Source organism: Pyrenophora tritici-repentis, chromosome 7 (assembly GCF_003171515.1).
Source record: "Pyrenophora tritici-repentis strain M4 chromosome 7, whole genome shotgun sequence".
In the NCBI taxonomy this organism is placed as follows: Eukaryota; Fungi; Ascomycota; class Dothideomycetes; order Pleosporales; family Pleosporaceae; genus Pyrenophora; species Pyrenophora tritici-repentis.
In genome coordinates, this window is record NC_089396.1 from 2,638,088 (window position 1) to 2,657,564 (window position 19,477).

The following is a 19,477-nucleotide window of genomic DNA, read 5'->3' on the forward strand; positions in this document are numbered from 1 at the left end:
AACTAACAACACACTGCTCGCCTCTATCGACACAATGTCTGACCAGCTAGAAGTCAACTCAGAGCATCATTTCGACCACTCAGCATGGGAAACGCCTGATCCGGGCTTTTGGACCAAGCACGACTACATTGTCGTTCGTGCCGACGAGCGCGGGCTTGGACAATCGCCCGATTTCCTAGACACCATGTCCAAAGGGACAAGCGTTCAACACCACTGGCACAACGCATGATAAACCTCGATCTGGACGACCTCATATACTATCGAAGCATACGGAGAAGCTCCTGTACCGTGCAGCACGAAAAAATCCGAAGTTGGAGTACAAAGACTTAGCGGAGGTGGCGACTATCGTGGGTGCCGATGGGACGACTTCTACAACACCTAGCAAGTCAACGCTATACAGGACCCTAAAAAGGACAGGCTTAGGCCATTTCCGCTGCAAAAAGCGTCCAAAACTGAATCGTATAAGGGCGCGTGCCCGCCTAAGGTTCTGTAAGGAGTACCGCAACTTCCCTTGGCGCCGCCGGCCGCTCAAGTTTTCAGACGAATGCTCCGTTCAGGTGGGTTCTGGAGCCTCCGCCGAATGGTGTTTTCGATACGAAGCTGAAAAATGGAGCCACAGGATGATCACAGAGACTACAACAGCTCGTCAGCGCGCCCAGATGGTGTGGGCGGCGGTGTGGCTAGATAGAAGGGGTCACCCACAGCGGAGTGAATTGATCATTATGGAGAGGGACCCCAATGCAGCAAAAGGTGGCTACTCCGGTCAAAGTTACATCCAAACGCTTCGGCGAGGACTACTACCTCACTGGCGACGGTCTCAGCTGTTCATGCACGTTAATGCTCCTATCCATAGGGCTCGTGTAGTGGCGGAGTTTATGAGAGTGAAGGACATCCGGCCGATTGAATGGCCAGCCTATTCACCAGATCTTAACCCTATCGAACACTTGTGGTGGGTGCTAAAAAAGCGAGTTCACGCCTATTATCCGCAGTACAGCCGCTTAGATCACACCGCTGAGCAGTGGGAGGCATTTTGTGAGGTTCTGAAAAAGTGTTGGCGTGAAATACCCAGCCCGCTGATCACGCGACTCATTGGCTCTATGCCACGACGTATAGCTGCCTGTACAAAAGCTGGTGGGTGGCAAACAAAGTATTAAGCTATTTGGATTATTTTGCAGTTTCAAAAACTAAAAAATATGTAAATTTGGGTGCGTTGTGGCCACAATAAACATTTGTTGTGGTGGGGAATGCTAGGCCTCGGCTCGTTGGCGCGCGAAACTTTTGACCTAGTACTGTATCGAAGTGCCGCTTCTTTCAGTCGGAAATTGGGGAGGCATCTTGCTTCACCTTCGTGGCAATATCGAGGGCTGTACACATGCAGGCTCGGAGTTCAAGTACTTGAGAATGATCACAGGACGACATGGTCTACCTTTCTTGTATAAGGAAGAAGTCGAGATTCAGCGTAGCTTCCTCGATGCGTTCCTCAAAAGTGACGATCGTGTGGGCTGGTCTGTCAAGGGCAAACTCCCACCAGTTGATATCGTTTTGAGGAAAGGCGACGTGGGTTTTGACAATGCCGAGAAGGAGAAAGCGTACAAGAGGCGTACTGAGAACGAGTGGCTCATCGCGCGTACACGATACACCAAGTTCTATCTCACACCTTCTCAGTCACTTACTCAGATCCAACCTATCACAAACCGCCCATAAAAGCTATCTTACGAAGCGCTCGGTACTCTTGACAACCCCAAGCTTCTCCAGTTCACGACTGCGCCCTTCGACGAAGAAATCGAAATTACCGGCCACATCGTCGCACACCTTAACGTCTCCCTCTCTCCATACGCCACTGGTGCTACCCCTTCAGATATTGATCTCTTCCTCACACTCCGTTACATCTCTCCAGAGGGCAAAGAAGTGCACTATACCGGTACCGCAGGCGATCCTATACCTCTTGTGAAAGGCTGGCTACGTGTCAGTTTCCGCAACACGAATCCCAACCACCCTAAGCATCGCGAATACCTACCCTGGCGCGACTACTTCAGCACTGATGTACGGCCTGTCATTCCAGGTGATATCTATTCAGTTGATGTCGAAGTATGCCCAACCAATGTAGTGGTTGAGAAGGGGAGCAAGATCGTGTTCGAGGTTAGCACAGTCCGCAACAATCAATTAAGTGGGTCCTAGAAGGTTCAGATTGGATTGATTGATTACCGCTTTAAGCCTAGTAGTTACCTATAGGAGTTTAAGCCCTACCTAGATAGGTAAGTGGGTCTAGGAGAGTGACCGGATTGAATTGATTGTTGCGGAGTCTAGAGGTTAGTAGTGGGGACACACAGGGAAGTGGGATCTTCCAGCACAATCACCCTCAAGATGGGAGTGAGGAAGTGTTTGCTGGGTTCAATCATTTGCACTTCGGCGAGAAGTTTGTCAATTACGTCACGTTGCCGATTGTACCGCCGAAATGAGTTTGGGGAATACAGGAGGACACGACAGCATTTCATTGCGTTGAAGATATTTCTGGTGGCTCTAAAACCTACATAGAGCATACAGACGTTCTTCAACCACATGCGACTCATACGATGTATCAGTAACGTGCTCCGGCAACTTCTACAATTGAGACCTAAATTTGACAGATTCCAGTTTTGGTGATCAATTATGAGTCTTGAGACTTTCTAAGTGTCTTCAATTGCGTACGAGCAGCCTTTGGTCACTGAGCACAATAACAAGTAAAAAAACAAGAATGGAATAGGACAGATTCTATGAGTATTGCGCCAGTATTTTACGAACATTGACTTAAGATTCAGAAATCACGCCGTCTGTGCCCACTTTCCAATGGTGAACTGGCTATTACACATGTTCACTAGTTCCCAATCCTCTGCCCCAAGCACGCACTCATCACCTTCCCTCTTGCTTACATCCACCGCGCCCGCCACAAAACACGCCGCCATATAATGATCATCTGTTGCATGCGCATCCCTAAACATGGGGTGCTTCATCTATCTTGTGATACCCCTTGTCAGCGCCCCCTTCTTGACCCCATCTCTGCAGTTTCGTACGAAGACGTCTTCCACACTTTGTCGAAATTCGAGCATTGGAGCCTCAGGTGGGTAAGGCTGTGCGAGGTTGTCTGAATACTTGAGCATCTGACCCCAGTGGTTGCGGTATAGGTTGTGTACTGCGCCGCCGGTTCCGATGATGAGGTATCCTTGGTCGCGGAAGGGTGCGAGGATCTGCCCAACACGGGCATGAAGATGTGGATCGAAATGTGAGTTCATGCCGATGATTTTCGTGGGTGGGCACCTCTCTGGGAACATTCGTATCAAGATGAGATATGTGTCGTGAATCCAGTCAAATGACTCATTTGGTCGCACGTCCAGGCCTCCTTCTTTTAGTGCTTGTATGCGTTTTTTGCCAGTTTCGAGGTCGGGATTTAACTCGTAGTCCACGTATTTCCTCGGGTGAACGTACGCGACAGGCGACTTGGCGGGCTTGGGGTTCATTGATACATTGATCCGGTTTGTACCTCGTGCGTCCCAGTGCGCGCCCATCATGATGACCCCCTTGAAGCCGTGGTGATTCGCTTCATCACCGCAGGCTTTCCAATAGTCAGCGGAGCGCGACACTTCGCCCAGCATCATCGTAGAGCCATGGGAAAAGAGATGGATAGGTGGTGTGGTCATCTTGACGAGACTATATCTGAGTGGTTCAGGATCTTGCTGATTGAGGATGGCCCTAATATGCCGATCTGTGCAGATTGCACTCCCATACGTGTCTGAGGATCGTTCGCGATTGACTATGTTATCTTGATCGGGTTGAACCAAACTAGTAACAGGGCTTCGCAGTGCTGGTTGATCCAGGAACGGACGTGGGGAACATCGCTCGATTTTTGCACCGTCCGGGATCGCAATTGCATCGATATTTGCCTCACGTTGTGGAGGAGTATCTTTAGGGATGCTGGACAGATTCCTATCAATTGGACTGGGCGATGGAAATAGCTTATTGGCGATTGGAAATGGTGAGTTGAGTTGTGGTCGATGCAAGGCGAGCCCCACTGATCGTGGCTCAGTGGTTTTCGCGCCATCCGTTGGCAATGTCATAGGAGATACATTGCTGCGAGCTTCAAGACTCTTTGGATCCTGGCGAGCGAGAGTAGGACTGGCGGATTCCTTGATAACTCCCACCACGGACTGTTCTGCGCAGTGCGCACGTCGCCCAGAATAAGACAAGATCACTGCCAGGCCGCAAGTAAGATCTGACTATGCCATTTTGATCGACGAGAGCGTCTCTATGTTTGAGCCGGAAGTTGATTACTTGGTGTGATTTCAAATATGCTTCTTGGACCGTCTGTATGGGCATCTTCTGTATATATGTCAATGAGGTGTCGGCTTCAAGAACGCTTTGTGGAGCATGAGACTGTAGACATAAGTGATACATACCTCATGACCAATCATCCAAATGAAGTCTCTCTCTTCAAGGGATGACTCTGGAGGTTTCTCGTGGTGGAGCACCCCGATCCAGCACCGGTTAGGCTTCAACGTCTGCTTAGGAATGGCCACGATGGCCTTTTGCTGGAAATCATCCCAATTCATTGTTGTGCATTATAAAATGTCGCTGCCGTCATATGCAAGGTAGTTGCGCATAGAATGGAATCGTACCGTCGGTCGCGGACATAACTCTGGCACGTGCAAGGAGAATTGGAGGGAGGGTATTCCTTTATATTAAAGTCAAATCGCCGCCGTCAAGACTGAAAGCGCTCGTGACAAGATATAATCGCTTCAAAGTCAGCGTAGGGTTGCCTCATTATCTTACCGTCACCCGCAAGAACCGCGGCAAAATTTGTGGAATGAAACCTGACGCTGTCTTCTAGTGGCTTACATGGTCGATTTCAGCTTCTTACACAGCACACAAAAGTCTTACTATGGACTTTGTGGCGCTAAGCGCAGACATTACAGTCGCTAGCGAGTGCAGCTTTACCCTGCAGGCAGCAACACAAGAATGGACCAGCATCTTGGTACCAGGCTCAGCCGTACACTTCGTGTCATCCTATGGATTTTCACATGCTTTCAAAGCAGGAGTCAGATGCATTCTATCAACCTCAGCTTGGCAATGACAGGAGCCACAGCCACCGCACCCTCTCAGCCCAATCCATAAGCCAGTGGAGGGCTGTCACTACCTTCATCGCATCAAAGCACGACCTTGTGCTTCCAACGTCAATCTGCTCCCAGATGGTCATTTCTGGTCGTTTTTCGAGACAATCAATAAGTGCTAGTCGTGGCCCTGGGCGATCAGGAGCGGAAGAGAGGGTCACTGCCCGGCAAGGTTGTCAGTAATCAATATCTCATCAATATTGTTGTTTGATTTGTTTGATTCGGAGCCAACCAACTAACCAACAGTTAGCCACTGTATTTCTGTCAATCAATCAACCAATCTTGAGAACAAAATGTTGATAGGATTGGTGTTGTTTGATAGTAAGCGAGGGAGGGGGATACCTAGGTGAGGCCTCTGGGATAGCTGCTCAACGACGAATTCTTAGTGTTGGATCTTGCTTACTAAGCCTACTCGCGTGTAAGTTATATGACCTAGGTTCCATCCCATCTCTCACTCACTCCAGGCTAGTACGTACGAGGCTTAGCGCCCACAACGCTAGCTGGCAGAGACATAGATCTCAATTCCTGTAGCACAATACACAACACGATTCACACATGTTCTATTCCTAGTGCTACTGACATCAGGCTTATAACATTTAACAACACCTTACTTTCTCGCGGCTCCGGCTTACTTTTAGCCTTATCCATGCCCTCTATACCAGCAAAACGCAAGCCCGAGGCTGCCGAAGAAGCTGATACTCCCTTCAAGCGAGCACAACGTACGCGCAAACCTACGCTCAAAGCGCTGTTGGGTGACGGCAGCCAGCCAACCCAGCCGATAGAGCTGCCAGAAAGTACGCCGGATCCGCCTACAGAGCCGCCTACACAAGTTATCGAGCCGCCCACACGGGCTATTGAACCGCCATGTAAGCCTGTACAACAACCCGAGGAGCGCCCTCGGCGGGCATCACCACTGCCTATTTTGGCTGCCTCACAAGCCTCTCGGCTCACTGATGAGCCAGCCTGGGAGTCGCAGTTAATGTTTGATAAGCCAGAGGACTCTATTGTACAGCCTTTAGCTTTCTCTAGCGCTGCCACTGAGGCTTCGGTGGAGGAGGATAGCGCTGTGAGCGTCGATTTTCGCGACTTTGAGGGCGTCGATTGGTCGCGATTAAAGGGGTTTGTCGCGCCGCTGAGCACTCCACGAGGCAAGGCAAGCTGGATTTTTCAACACGGCTGGCGTGTCTGGAAGGAGGGTACTCACCACCCAGATGAGTTGTACTTTGTGTGCAAGTACTGTCATATTCATAAGCTACCTAATGGTGTACACCGAGTAACGAAGTCAACCACTGCCGCCAACGGGCACCTCCAGCTTGATAAACCTGGTCATCGGCTCAGCAAAGATGGTCCAATCCTAAGCAAACCTCTCCGCAAACATGGACAACAATCACTTCGTCAGGCAGCTCTAAGCGGTGTCAAATTTAGTCTAGAGGCGTACAAGACTATAGGAAACTTCGACGTACAAGAATTTCGGCAGGCAGCTGCGCTCTGGCTGGTCGACAACAACAGACCACTCCGCGAGTTTGAGACGCCGGCTTTTCGCAAGATGATCAGGCTTGCTAATCCTGAGGCAGAGGCGGCGTTATGGAGGTCTCATAACAGCGTGTCAGCGTTCGTGATGAGGTTGTACAGTTGGCTACGGCCTCAGGTGGTGCGCGCGTTGGCTGAAGCCGAGAGCAAGGTACATATAAGCTTCGATGGGTGGACGACAAAAGGCGGCAAACGTGGCTTCTTTTCTGTAGTTGCTCACTACGCCAACAGTAAGGGCGCGATAGTTGACCTACCCATCGCGCTGCCGCAGCTGGTGGGTGCCCACACTGGTGAGGCGATAGCTGACGCTGTAACCAAAATCCTGCAATCCTTCAGCATTAATCGCAGCAAACTCGGCTACTTTGTGCTCGATAACGCTTACAATAACGACACCGCTGTTAACAAACTCGCCGCGATGTACCACTTTTCTGCCTCCGATCGCCGCCTCCGCTGCGCTTGCCACATACTTAACCTTGTTGGCCAAACGATTATGTTCGGGAGGGATGCTGACGCGTATAACAACGCCCTGGAGAACACAAAGATGGAGGATTTTTACATGAAGGAGTGGCGGAAAGAAGGACCGCTTGGCGTGTATCTTGATATTATCAACTACATCAACACGCCGAAGCAGTGGAGTATTTTTGAAGATTGCCAACGCGAGGCAGTTAACAGCATGCCCACAGGCGCCAGCGGCGGCACTCGCGAGCCAATTAAGCCGTGTGTTACACGTTGGAACAGCTATTACGACTGCTTTAAGCGCGGAGTTCAGCTCCAACAAGCTATCAACGCATACGCCACGTACCACATTCGCGAGACTGAACAGGCTGACGAACAGGCAGCTATTAGAGGAAACAAGCTGCCTGATGTGCCGCGGTGGATGAGGTCAGACGGCCTTACGGCGGCTGACTGGGCGGTGATTACTGAGTACATGGCGATACTGCAGCCGCTCAAGTTTGCTACAGATCGCCTCCAAGGCCGCGGCAAGTGTGGCCGTTTTGGCGCACTCTACGAGGTCATCCCAGTATTTGAGAGTGTGATAACTGAGCTGGATGCACGCCTTCGGCCATACGAATCGGTCAACCACGAGCCATCTGAGGCGCCCGAAGATCACATCCCGATCAACCTGCGAGCCGCGAGGCGAAAAGCGAGCAATTACTTTACTAAGATCCTCCAAAGTCCCATTTACTACGCAGCTACGGCACTACATCCACGATATAAAACATACTCTAAGCGCTTCTGGCGCGACAAACCTACACAATTGAGCACCGCGCACGCGAAGTTTCTGCGGGTTTGGGCTGCCTACAAGCCTGCCGCTGCTGCCACAACACCAACCCCTGCGCCAAAACCTACCATGAGCAGCTTTGACGACGCTATCGACGCTATACTAGATGAGGACGGCGAGCATACATTGGAGGTGGAGGATGAGTACGATAGCTGGTTAAAGAGCCTATGTGGACGTCTGATCAACACAAGGAGGGTCCAACAGCTGTACAGTACTGGTTATCGTTGAAGCCGAAGTATCCACATCTTTCACGATTGGCGATCGACGTGTTGACTATACCCGCCTCCAGCTCTGATTGTGAGCGCGTTTTTGCGGGAACTGGCGATATAATTGAGCCACAAAGGCGGAAAATTGGCGCGCAGTTACTGGCTGCTTTGGTGTGCTTGCAACGGTGGACTCGTGCAGGTTTTACAACACCAAGCACGACAACAGCAGCAAAGCATACTGATGAGGAGCTCACGGAAGAGTTTGCGATAGGAACGTGGGAAGAGCCGCCTGCAGAATTGTCATAGAAACGTCCCTTCAGAACCTTAAGTCTATCAATATTCAATCAATCAACCAACCAAAAATTGGCTCTTCAGTCTCATCAACTCAAACAAACAAACTGTAGCCCTAAGAAATGAGCCAGTCAATCAACATCTACGCCTCAAATGTTGGTTGTTTTGTTTGTTGACTTCTCTGCTGCCCGGTACTATTGCCGCAGATCAGGGCGAGGCGTTTCAATTACGCGTCCGTCCATATCGCGATCTGGGGTTTGCCGTCCGTCCATGACTTCATAGGGCCTTTGGTCTCAATGTTGATTGCGATGGGATTGTGACGCGCCCGAGTCGTGTGGTCCTAGGACTTTATAGATGCGCCTGGAAGCAAACGGAGGCACCGCCAGGCTTACTTGGTAGCCGAGCTCGGGTTGAGCGCGACAACGTAGTCAACGACGCGGCCGGGAAGAATGGAGCGCGCAAACGATGCGCGTAAACGATGCGCGTTCAATTCGGGCCGTTCTCCTACATCATTGAGTGCATGACTGCCTAGGGGGACGACATGGACTTACACATTATGAATGTCGAGCGGCTGTCGGTGCTTAGACGTGTTGCGTGCGAGTTTGAGGAGCGGATGCTGGACTTCAGAGTTCCATTCATCCTCGGAGACGCCCGATCCATGATCGTACTGTCGTGCGGTCTCTACAATGTCCCGTATCTGCGTTGTCGAAGGCATTGAACCGAGCAAACAGCGCTGCTCCCGGTCGTTTGCCCAAGAATACTGAAACCGCATCCTATCTATTAGTGGCAGGGCGGAAACAACCGCATTGATGTCATCGTACCCCAAGATTCCAATGCCATCTGCAAACCGCTGAGTCGCCCTGCCACAGATGTCAATGAGCAAGCTGAGCGAGCTCAGCCAATTGGCTTGCTCAGCCAATTGAGCGGAGGCCAGCAGCTCGCTCGGCTCGCTCGGATTGGCTGAAACAGGGCTGTCAGCTCGCTCGGCTTGATGGGCTCAGTCCCGATTAGGAAAGTTATATAGAAACCTTGGTGTTGAGTTTCTCAGCTAATATCCCACTTATGTACACCGTATTTCGCGTCCATCTCCTCATCGCTGATAGCCTCCTTTACAGGCACCTCACCACTGCCAAATCCAGCTCTTATCCATCGTCGATCGCACTGTATTGCTGCTAGAAGTTGCGGAGAAATGCTGCGCCGACGGGGCTCGAGGAGGTCACCCAGCTCGCTGAATAAGCGCTCACACTCACAGCTTGAGCCTGGGATTGATAGCATGTCGATAGCAAATTTGCTAAGGCTGGGGTAGCGATCGCGGAGTCCTACCCAGTATTTTATAGGGTCGACGCCCTCGCTAGCGATCGGTTCGCTGCGTTTCCAAGCCTCATATTCATCCTCCTCGTTCTCCGTAAGCCCTGCAGGCTCAATAAAGCTGTTGATAGCGTCGTCTATATCATTGTGCCTGACTTTGGGGCGTAAGCGCGGCTTCGGTAAGCTTTTGTACTCCGCCCACAAATGTTGAAACTTGCGGTTGCTGCTCTCTAGCCAATCAGGCTTATCCGCCCACGCTGCGTCAAGGTAGCTTTTGTAGCGAGGATGAAGGATTGTAGCAGCATAGTAAGCTGGCGAGAGGTCGAGCTTGTTGTAGTACTCGCGGGCTTTAACTAGGGCAGCGCGGAGGTTGATAGCAAGGTGGTCTTCGGGTGACTCTGTATGCTCATCGTGAATGACGTCTTCATAGCTTTGCAAGCGGTCCTCATAGACTCCAAGTAAGTATTCAAATACTGGAATAACCTCAGCGATTGCTCCAAAAGCACCGCTTTTGCCGCGGCCTTCAAGCCGTTTTGTAGCTTGTTTCAGTGGCCTGAGCACATCAATATACTCAGCAATCACCTGCCAGTCATGGGCATTGATCCCATCAGACCTCATCCAATCCGGCGCTGCAGGCAGCTTGTTGTTACGACTTCGGGCGTACGCGTCTTCAGTTTCAATCTTCTGAATATGGTAGTTGGCGTACCCATTAACCGCTAATTGCAACTCAACAGCGCGCTCAAAACACGAAACGTAAGAGTTCCAGCGAGTAACAACTGGCTTGACGGGCTCCTTGATTTTGTGCTGTTCTGTTGGCGCGTTGACAGGCTGGTCCCTAATAGCGAGCTTCTGATACTTCTCAAAAAGAGCGTACTGTTGTGGTGTTTTGATGTAGTTGATAACCGCGAGAAGCACTCCTAATGGTCCATCGCCTCGCCAAGTAGCCATGTTCTCAGCTTCGTTCACGCGCTCAGTCTCCTCGTTGTCGTAGGACTCTTTCTCCTCACCCCAGAGTAGCATCTGGCCAATGAGATTAAGCGTATGAGGACCGCAGCGAAGGCGACGCTCGGTAGCGCTGAAGCCCATCTGCAAGGCGAGAGTGTTGATCGTGGTGTTGTTGTTATGTGCGTTGTCGAGGACGAAGTAACCGAGCTTGCCCACAGTGATTTCGAACTGCTTGAATATTGCCATCACGACCTCAGCCATGGCCTCGCCGGTGTGGGCACCTGTCAGTTGTGGGAGCGCAATAGGCAAGTCCCTGAGCTCGCCAGAGCTATCAACGTAGTGGGCGACGATACCTAAGTAACCGCGCTTGCCACCTTTTGTCGTCCATCCGTCAAAGCTTATATGGACTTTGCTCATTGATTCTGAAAGGCTTGCGACAACCTTTGGTAACAGGTAGTTGTACAGGCGTATAACGTATCGTGAGACGCTGTTATGAGATGCCCACAGGGCTCGTTCTGCCTCTACGCTAGCTAATTGTATCATATTGCGAAAAGACGATGATTCGAATTGTGAGAGTGGGAGGTTGTTTTCGACGAGCCAGGTGACGGCCGCAAGCCTAAACTCTTGTATATTGAAGTTGGTAAGCTCGTTGGCAACAGCCTGAGAGCAGCCCTTCTGAAGGGCGCGTTCGAGGAGAGTTTCTTTCCGAGGAGCGACGGTAGTGCGCTTACTTGGAGGCTTCAAGCCATGACCTTTCTTGTCTTCTCCGAGATGACGTGCTGGCGCTGATGGAGACTGCGAGACGTCATGTATGCCACGGCCAACAGTAGTGAACTTGTGCTTATAGCAATAGTGGCAGATCCACGTGACTTTTGCGACGTTGCTGCGCAAGGCGATGCGATAGCCATGGCTGTATACCCAGCTTGCTCGGTTCGAAAGTGATGTGGGCGGCTTGCAGTGCTTTGGGTAGCGACTCCAATTAAAGCCGTCGTATTTGTCCTCTACCCATACGAAACCCTCGTCGACAGCCTCGCTAGCTGCTCCTGAAGCTGCAACAGTGGCATGCTCGCTGCCCTCAGGTGGTGGGATGATTGTCTCTTCGGCGCGCGACTCTCGGAGGGTCGCTTCAAAATTTGGTGCTTGTGGCGCGGCGACGAGAGCTTGACGCGGCGACAGCGGTGGAGGAGGTGGAGATGGTGAGAATGGCCGAGTATCGACTAGCACAGGTTGGCTGGCAGTCCCGCGATGACGCGCTGCGACTCTAGGGCGCTTCGAAGTTGTCGCGATTTCTAGAGCATTAACGCATGTTCTTTTTGCTGGCATTATAGCAACGGCGAGGTAGATAATAGCTGCAAATAGAGACGCGTTGGTGGAGTATAGGTGAGTGTGGTGGGTGATAAGTAGTAAGTGAAGTGTCGCAGAAGGAGAATATTGTTGCCAGGCCGTTAGCCGGAAATTTAGTAGCTTATTTGCTAGAAATATAGCAAAAAAGAGTGTATTTTAGGTTATAACTAGGTTTCGAACTTACGCACTACACCTAAAAATCATCGTGAGATTGCCCCTCCACCAAGTCCTTCAGCCCCAAGTTTCCAACCGCTCCATCCAACCAAGCTAAGCAAGCTGACTGAGCGAGCGCCTATCCCTAAGCTCGCTCGGCTTGCAAGCGCGCACTGCGCGCTCAGCTCATTCGGCTTGGTCAAAACGTCCAAGCCGAGCGAGCTGAGCGAGCCGGCTCGCTCGTTGACAAGTATGCGCCCTGCGCATCGCCGCGACGTCTTCGGGCTCCTTCCTTTCCTCGTCGTCGAAATTGCAAAATAAGACGGGCTGTTCTTCAAAGTCTTCGAGTAACTGGGGCTATTTCACAGGGATCAAGCGTCCACTCTGATGTGATTCGACTTCGGGGGCTTCGGATGCTGCTGCGCTTGACACGCTCTTGGTCGGAGAGGGAGGAAACTGGGGCACGCTATCGAGGTCGCGGAGCCGCTTCGAGGGACGGAGTGTTTGGTCTGAGTCCACTTGCATGATATGGCATTTTTTGACTGGCCACGGGTTCTCCTTATTGTCGGCTGCGTGAGGAGCGATGGGCGGTATAGATGGGCTAGATAAACAGCAAGTAGTCAGTTGCCGCTCGCCTAGTGCAGTCAGAAGATAGGGCTCGCCACCCGGTCCCCAATCTCCGAATTTGTACATGGTAGTCTATGGGATACAGACAAACAATATTGAAAAGAGTTTGAAGGATCTATCAGCTTCGTTGAGCCCGAAGACTGTGCGTGGTACCGGAGGGCAGACTGGTTCTTCGAACAAGTATCTTCATTGGCCTAGGCATGTTTGGCATTCCAACTGTCTTAACTATTGGCGCACTGAGATTTTATGGCGTGCGATTTGCGAAAAGTTTAACAAAGTCTTGATTCTTACGCTGCAAGTGGTGGTCTGGGATATATATGAGTCCTTGCGAAACACTTCCTACCTCTCACATTACCCAGCTGATCATATATCCGTACATGAATATGCATAGTAGCTTTCACCAGGTGCTTAGCTAATGCTTCATTTTGCTTGATGTTTCAACATCTCCTTTTACATCCAGTTGCTACATCGCTACGCTGCTCCCCAGAGTCGCCGTATCCCTTAATCGTCCCATAACATTTAGTAGATTCTCCACAAGTGGCGAATTGGGCATTGAAGAATCGCAATCACCCTTCGCCATTATTCCCATAATGGTAGACATAACAACCGCCAGATCGTCTAATTGCGTAAGCGGCATGTTGGGCCGGTTACCGTGCAGAGCAGGCATCCCCCTACCCAAAGAAATGTAGCGATATGTCGCGGTCGTTTCTTCGTCATCAAGACAGATCACTTGTTGTGGTGCTTGTGGGGGGTTCATATCCGTACTCACGCTCCCAGCTTCTGGATACAAACCTCGACCCTGGACAAACATGCGCGATGCCAGCCCGTACGCCCAAAATGTCAAACTCGCATGAAAGAGCGAGATAGCGTAGAAGTCGCGGAGATGCATATGGGGAAGTGCCCTTGCAGCGCGAACAAGTTGGCCAGCGTGCCAGACTGCTAACCGAGATGTCTTACTGCTCGCCCACTCTTTGACCGAGGCATGTATATGGGATGTCTCTTTCTGATCTTCTAGTCCGCAGAAAAGTTGGATCTCTTCGAGAGACATGTGTAGATGCATGAGGATCAGCTCAAGCAGCAGCGTGCTCTCATTCACGTAGCTGATCCGGTAATAGTCGAATACTTTGAGGAGTTCCTGATACCGCGTCATCATCGCTAATCGACTATCCCACAAATTGGAGTTGGTCGGTCTTGCATAGAACAGCCGAGCCAGCTTTCGATACTCCCATACCATACCCCACATAGCGTACAAGAAAGAGGAGCATGAGAGCTGGAGATCAATAACCGTCTTACTATCTTGCAGGAGATCTGGAGTAGCGATGCATCCCGTCAAAGACGGGATTTCTGTCGTGCAGTTTTCGAATTTCGTCCGGTATATCGACTTCCATTCTGCTGCCGAAGCCGCCAACCACAGCTCTTGTGATTCTGGCAAAGGAAGGTCGAGCTCGGAGTAAGACATTGAAGGGTTGATAAGCAGCGAAATTGAAGCCTGCGTATTATGGCTCAAAAAGCGATATACCAGCCTCTTAAACGACTCCTGTTCAACCCAAGAGCGCCACTTCCTCTCAAGCACAAGACCCTCATCCTCAGCCTCAAACACCAGAATCGGGTAATTAGACTTTCTAAAGCGGCTCCCGCGTCTCAGCATCGACAATGGCGGCTGCTGAAAGCTTTCGGAGATTTCGGTTTTCCGGCTGCTGCCGCTCCAGAGCCCAATCTCCAGCTGTAGCATGAAGGCTTGTGACATTTCGAGGTCGCGAACTAGGGTGTTGTCAGATTCGAAGACCGTGGGTATGTGATTGCGGACTACTTCTTGGATGGCAAATCCGAGTTTCCGCAGGGATCGGTCGGGTGTGAGGACTGCACCAGCAGCTGCCATGGCAAGGAGCAGCTCTGGTCGAGCTTTCTTTGGTCTGAAACTGGCTGTATGGATCCATGAGCTAGCTGTGGGAATGGGGCCAGCCAGGAAAAACTGTATCAGCTTGTCCAGCAGCATGACTGACGGAAAAGCAGATAAGGCCGGGAGAATATGTGATTTGACCTGACTGAGGAGTATGGCGAGAATTTTGTCCCGGGTTACAGAGTCCAGTTTCTCGGTTGTTGCTCGTCTGCTCACGTCTGCGAAGCTCTCCGGGGTTCCGACAATCCGATCTTGCGCGGGTAAGGAGAGATCGGCCTGCTCCGAATATGCATGCACTCCGGGTACTGGAACAAAGCGCCAAATGAACTGCTGAAGAGATCCACTTGAGGAATTGGTATCCATATCTTTGCCCTGTCTTGAGGGGCCCTGACTAGTTGCATTGGCGTTTGATGGTGGTATATGACCGACTGGGTTCTCAATTTCAAAGGGCACTCGTGTGTTGTAGGTGTTGAGAAAGCTGAGGTCAATCGCACTGAAATCGAGGTCAGCTTCGCCACCCCAGCCTACCAGCCCACTAGGCGTAAGCGTGCCACTTGGCAGATCGGTAGAGAATAGTCCGACTGAGAGGGAGTCCATAACTGCAGGCATATCACCTGACCTATGTTGTGACTGTGGCTTGTTCACATTGGTTCGATCTTGCTCGCCTCGATAGGGAGGAAGGAAAGGAAGAGGAAGAGGAAGAGGAAGAGGAGGGTAAGGAAGGGGAGGTGGTGGAGGTGGTGCTTGGTTCCCCGTCATGTCCGCCAACACTGAGTCAAAAACATTGCTTTCATCATCTGAGGGCAGACCTGGAGTAAGAGACCCTTCGTTGATTGTTGCCGGCGGATCCCGCTGACCCTGCGGACCTGTATTGGACTCCGTTTGTAGCTGCAGTTCTACGGATGAAGCGGCCAGTTCTCTAGGTTCATTCACAAACGATCTGGGAGCAAGGACACAAGCAATGTCTTTACTCAAACATCGTCTGCAGGGTTTTTCATCTTCACATTTGAGATGCTGCTCGACACACGCCTCGCAAGCCTTGGAAACACGAAGAGGTGCAGACGAGGTGGTACCTGTCCGGCGGCGCTTGTTCGGTGCGTCGTTTTTGGCGGTAGTGTGCAGCAGAGCATGTCTTGTCAACAAATCGCTATCTCTTCAATAAGCAGGAGTAGTAGCAATGATAGCGGATGGAAAGTGCCTACACTCTGCTGAACTGCTTGTCGCATGTGTTGCAACGATACGGTTTCTCCTGCGTGTCTGCGATGCTACGTTAGCGCGGTGATCGCACACAACGTGAAATCTGACCAGATTCACATACGCGAGCGAACGTGACGCGCCAGGTGGTCAAGTCGAGAGTACGACTGGGAGCACGTTCCACACTGAAATAGGCCAGCCTGTGAACGACTAGTCTGGGCCGGAAAGGAAGACATGGCAACGAAGGGTGTGGGTAAACGAGAAAGTGGACGTGAACGCTTCCGACACGAAGGTGGGGGAGAAATCGCTATTTGGCTCAAGTTCGGCAAGACCTGAGATTGTGGGGAGGGGCGTCGGATGAGAACCCGTGGGATTGCCGAGCAGCCCTGGAGTTTCCTACAATACGCACGTCATTATCCATGCGGCATGGGCTCATATCCGACACAATTCGTAGTCAGACTCTAGCAGACTTCGGCGCAAGAGCATACCGCGAAACAGCCAGGAGCAGAGTCTAATTTCCTGCCAGAAAATGAGTAAATTAACCATGTACATGATAGAGTACATATTTCACTAATGTTGATCCCCACCTGCCGCACGTCCTCACCTAACGAAGGCGGAACTGCCATGTTCAACACCACGTTGTTGAAGCTGTTAAGCCACATACAACAGCTATTATCACGAGAATTTTAGGCGTAGCAATTGCGACAGTTATTAGAGTGGTTGAGAATTTTAGATTTCGTCAGCAGCCTTTACAGTGGTGGCGGGCCATCCAAGCCAGTCCGGCACTCGAGCCACCTCACCAATATGAGACGATTGTAAATATGAGGCTGTACAGCCACCTAAAAAAGCTATTATCGCAAGATTTTCTGGTGTATTACTATATAGAGCCTTGCGCATCTTTTGTACTATTTTAATTTTACTGGTGTCTTGATTTGGCGGCCGCGCGCGCTAATTCTGGGTGGGGGGGACGCCGGCGGCTGACCAGCGTCAGCACCACTTGCTGCACCTACAACACGACGACGCTTTGTTGGATTTTTGTTGGCTTTGTGTGAGGCTTTTCGCTTAGTCTTGTTGCCTGTATCGTGAGATTTCTGGGTGGTTGCAGCTTCTTGTTACAGCTTTTTGAGCGCTCGGCGCGCAGCCAGTTCCTCAGCCCGCTGTTTTTTGGCCTGATCTCGCTCCTCTTTTGCGCGCGCTCAAGCTGCCTTTGCTTCCTCTGCCTGCTGCTTTTTGTGTAACGTTGCCGCCGCTTTTAAGTCTCTATCGCGAGTTTTTTTGGAGTTGTAGCTGCTCGGCTTCATCCCGTTTCGTTGCCTCGCGCTCGCGGGCTCTGCGGCGCCTTCTTGGACTTAAAAAACCGCACCACTAGCGTCGGTATCGTCGTCGCTTACTGATAGGATTGTGCGCTTGTTCTTGTGCTTCTTTTTGGTAGTGAGCGCTTGTACTAGGCCCTCTTCCCGCTCGTGGAGGAGCTCGTTGTTGACCTGTAGCGAGTGTATGCTTTGCGCAAGCCGTTTGGCCTCGACTTTTGCCTTGTCCGCGACAGCAGCGTCAAATACTTTTCGCAGCTGCCTCTAGCTATCGCCATCACCTAGCTCTCCAATTTCTGAGTCTTTATCTTGTTGTAGTGGGTGGTTGTTGAAGCGTTTTAGAACTGCGTCGGCATCCATTGGCCACACGCCTGTAGCTGAAAAACTCTTTAATATGAGCTCCGGTCTCATTGTAGAGCTCTACGTCGCCCAAAAGTTGCTGTAGAAGTCGCGTTTCGTGACGCTCGTGAGCCCTTGCGATCGCTGCGAGTTGCGGTTGAGTTCTGTCGTATAGTTGCGCGAAAGCGGCGAGAAAAGTACCACATCTAGCGACTGTAAACTGTGGGTTGAATGGGGGGGGGGGGGAAGAGGGCTAAAAGGATACGATTGGCGTCGCAAAAGTCGATAAAATCGGCTGTTACATGGCTGCCGTGGCCGTCGAGCAGCAGAAGACGCCATCGACGGCGCGCTTTTGCTTTAGTATAGCGATTGAGCACCTGGGTGAGCCAGGCAAGCCCAAGATCATTGTTCGTCCATCCCGAAGGCGAGTGGGAGACGAAAACCTGGTGTTGCTCGGCCTCGTCGTCGTCAATCCAGCTCGATTGAACCCCGGATGTGCCCTGGTATATAAGAGCGGGCGGTAATGCCTCTCCAGAAGTGCATACGCAAGCCAGCAGCGTTACCCATTCTCTGTTGCTATCTTGGAGCGCTGCGGTGCGCTCTTTTTGAGCTAAAGAAGCCTTGCTAAAGATTCTTTTCGATCGAATCGTGCGCCCGACGAAGAAGCCTTTCTCATCCATATTGTATATATCGCGCTCTTCAACGTTGTACTCCTGCATCTTCGCATGCAGCAAATCAAAGTAGAGCTTGCACTTATCGTCGCTGTCAGCCTGGAGGCGGTTGCGATCGATTCCTGCGCTCCATTTGGTGGTAATCTTGTCAGCGTGGCGATGCAGAAAGCGAGAAGCCCAGCTTCTAGAGACGTCCCATTTCGCCACCGCGCTGCCGAAATTTTGTATCATCTCACGCGTTGGTGGTAAGCCTCGCTTTGTGCATCTTTCTATGTACTTCACTAATTCCTCCTCTTGTTGTGGGTTGAGTAGCTGCTGCGAGCGTCCCATCGCTTCATTTGAGCCCTGAATGCCTTGGTGGTGACGCGACAACGTCGTTCGGTCAACATTGAATTTTTTTTCGCGACTTGCCGGTACAAGAAAGATGCGCCAGCATCGTGGGATTCGATTTCTTCAATCGCTTCTTGAATCGGATTCATGGTGGTGGAGTTATCACGCGTTCAGATTGGAGTGATTTCAATGTTATGATGTTGGGGTGGCTCGATCGGCGATCCGGATCAATCGCGTCTTAGTCTTTTGCGTTGGGACTACTATGGCAGCACTACCAGCTTCTACACGAGGTGTACTAACAACAGCACGTTTCTGATGCTTTGTGGGAGGCTTAGAGGCTTTTGATTCCTTAGGCTTACCCTTTTGGGACAGTTGTATAGCTTTTTGAGCGTCGCGAAGGGCTTTCTAGCGCTCCTCTTTAGCCTCTTTTGCAGCCTGCTCCTTCTCCCGCACCTTCTTAAGCCTCTCTCTTTCAAAACGCCTCTCTTCAACTAGCTGAAGCCCTATAGATCTCACCACCAAGAAATATCGCGACGATAGCTATTGTGTGAGGCTCTACAGCCTCAATGTTGTGGGGCTGTTTTAGTGTTCGGAGCGATCGTTGCGCCGTCCCGATCGTCGCACCGTCCACCTCGGTATCCAACACGTTTAGTACTTCGGTGAAAGTTCCCGAACACACCTTTCCCATCTTCAGCATCTTCCCCAATTCGCATCTCTAACAAGTGGGAATGTCATTATGTATCGTTCGAATGGGACTTTGTGCCGAAGTACCTGGAAAGGTAGGTTTGAGGAGATCATGGAAGATAGGGTGTTGAATGCTGAGGGTGCCGCTCCCGGACCAATTATAAAGTGAGGACTATAAGGATAGAGGCTAGGATTGAAGGGAGTTAGGGTAAAAAGAGGTCT

The 19,477-nt window shown here is 51.1% G+C and overlaps 9 protein-coding genes across 9 annotated transcripts; 3 read left to right on the forward strand and 6 right to left on the reverse strand.

Moving 5' to 3' along the window:
* Window positions 1-34: 34 nt before the first annotated feature.
* On the forward strand, window positions 35-1,154 carry PtrM4_134210 (uncharacterized protein; the record flags this gene model as incomplete). The annotated part of the gene is made up of 2 exons (XM_066109170.1): window positions 35-133; window positions 195-1,154. The coding sequence occupies 2 exons, from the start codon at window positions 35-37 to the stop codon at window positions 1,152-1,154; spliced, it is 1,059 nt and encodes a 352-aa protein (XP_065961162.1).
* A 247-nt stretch (window positions 1,155-1,401) lies between these two features.
* On the forward strand, window positions 1,402-2,178 carry PtrM4_134220 (X-Pro dipeptidyl-peptidase protein; the record flags this gene model as incomplete). Its single annotated transcript, XM_001942327.2, has 2 exons — window positions 1,402-1,627; window positions 1,721-2,178. The coding sequence occupies 2 exons, from the start codon at window positions 1,402-1,404 to the stop codon at window positions 2,176-2,178; spliced, it is 684 nt and encodes a 227-aa protein (XP_001942362.2).
* Window positions 2,179-2,990: 812 nt separating this feature from the next.
* Window positions 2,991-4,583, reverse strand: PtrM4_134230 (aromatic ring-opening dioxygenase family protein; the record flags this gene model as incomplete). Its single annotated transcript, XM_066109171.1, has 3 exons — window positions 2,991-4,181; window positions 4,252-4,353; window positions 4,431-4,583. The coding sequence occupies 3 exons, from the start codon at window positions 4,581-4,583 to the stop codon at window positions 2,991-2,993; spliced, it is 1,446 nt and encodes a 481-aa protein (XP_065961163.1).
* A 1,204-nt stretch (window positions 4,584-5,787) lies between these two features.
* On the forward strand, window positions 5,788-8,465 carry PtrM4_134240 (Dimer-Tnp-hAT multi-domain protein; the record flags this gene model as incomplete). Its single annotated transcript, XM_066109172.1, has 2 exons — window positions 5,788-8,085; window positions 8,145-8,465. 2 exons carry the CDS (start codon window positions 5,788-5,790, stop codon window positions 8,463-8,465), a joined length of 2,619 nt encoding a protein of 872 aa, XP_065961164.1.
* Window positions 8,466-8,997: 532 nt separating this feature from the next.
* Window positions 8,998-9,165, reverse strand: PtrM4_134250 (uncharacterized protein; the record flags this gene model as incomplete). Its single annotated transcript, XM_066109173.1, has 1 exon — window positions 8,998-9,165. The coding sequence occupies one exon, from the start codon at window positions 9,163-9,165 to the stop codon at window positions 8,998-9,000; it is 168 nt and encodes a 55-aa protein (XP_065961165.1).
* A 329-nt stretch (window positions 9,166-9,494) lies between these two features.
* PtrM4_134260 (Dimer-Tnp-hAT domain containing protein) lies at window positions 9,495-12,026 on the reverse strand (the record flags this gene model as incomplete). The annotated part of the gene is made up of 1 exon (XM_066109174.1): window positions 9,495-12,026. The coding sequence occupies one exon, from the start codon at window positions 12,024-12,026 to the stop codon at window positions 9,495-9,497; it is 2,532 nt and encodes an 843-aa protein (XP_065961166.1).
* Window positions 12,027-12,557: 531 nt separating this feature from the next.
* PtrM4_134270 (uncharacterized protein) lies at window positions 12,558-12,893 on the reverse strand (the record flags this gene model as incomplete). The annotated part of the gene is made up of 1 exon (XM_001942330.2): window positions 12,558-12,893. One exon carries the CDS (start codon window positions 12,891-12,893, stop codon window positions 12,558-12,560), a length of 336 nt encoding a protein of 111 aa, XP_001942365.2.
* A 397-nt stretch (window positions 12,894-13,290) lies between these two features.
* Window positions 13,291-15,324, reverse strand: PtrM4_134280 (transcription factor RegA; the record flags this gene model as incomplete). The annotated part of the gene is made up of 1 exon (XM_001942331.2): window positions 13,291-15,324. One exon carries the CDS (start codon window positions 15,322-15,324, stop codon window positions 13,291-13,293), a length of 2,034 nt encoding a protein of 677 aa, XP_001942366.2.
* Window positions 15,325-17,270: 1,946 nt separating this feature from the next.
* PtrM4_134290 (uncharacterized protein) lies at window positions 17,271-18,571 on the reverse strand (the record flags this gene model as incomplete). The annotated part of the gene is made up of 2 exons (XM_066109175.1): window positions 17,271-17,489; window positions 17,873-18,571. 2 exons carry the CDS (start codon window positions 18,569-18,571, stop codon window positions 17,271-17,273), a joined length of 918 nt encoding a protein of 305 aa, XP_065961167.1.
* Window positions 18,572-19,477: the final 906 nt, after the last annotated feature.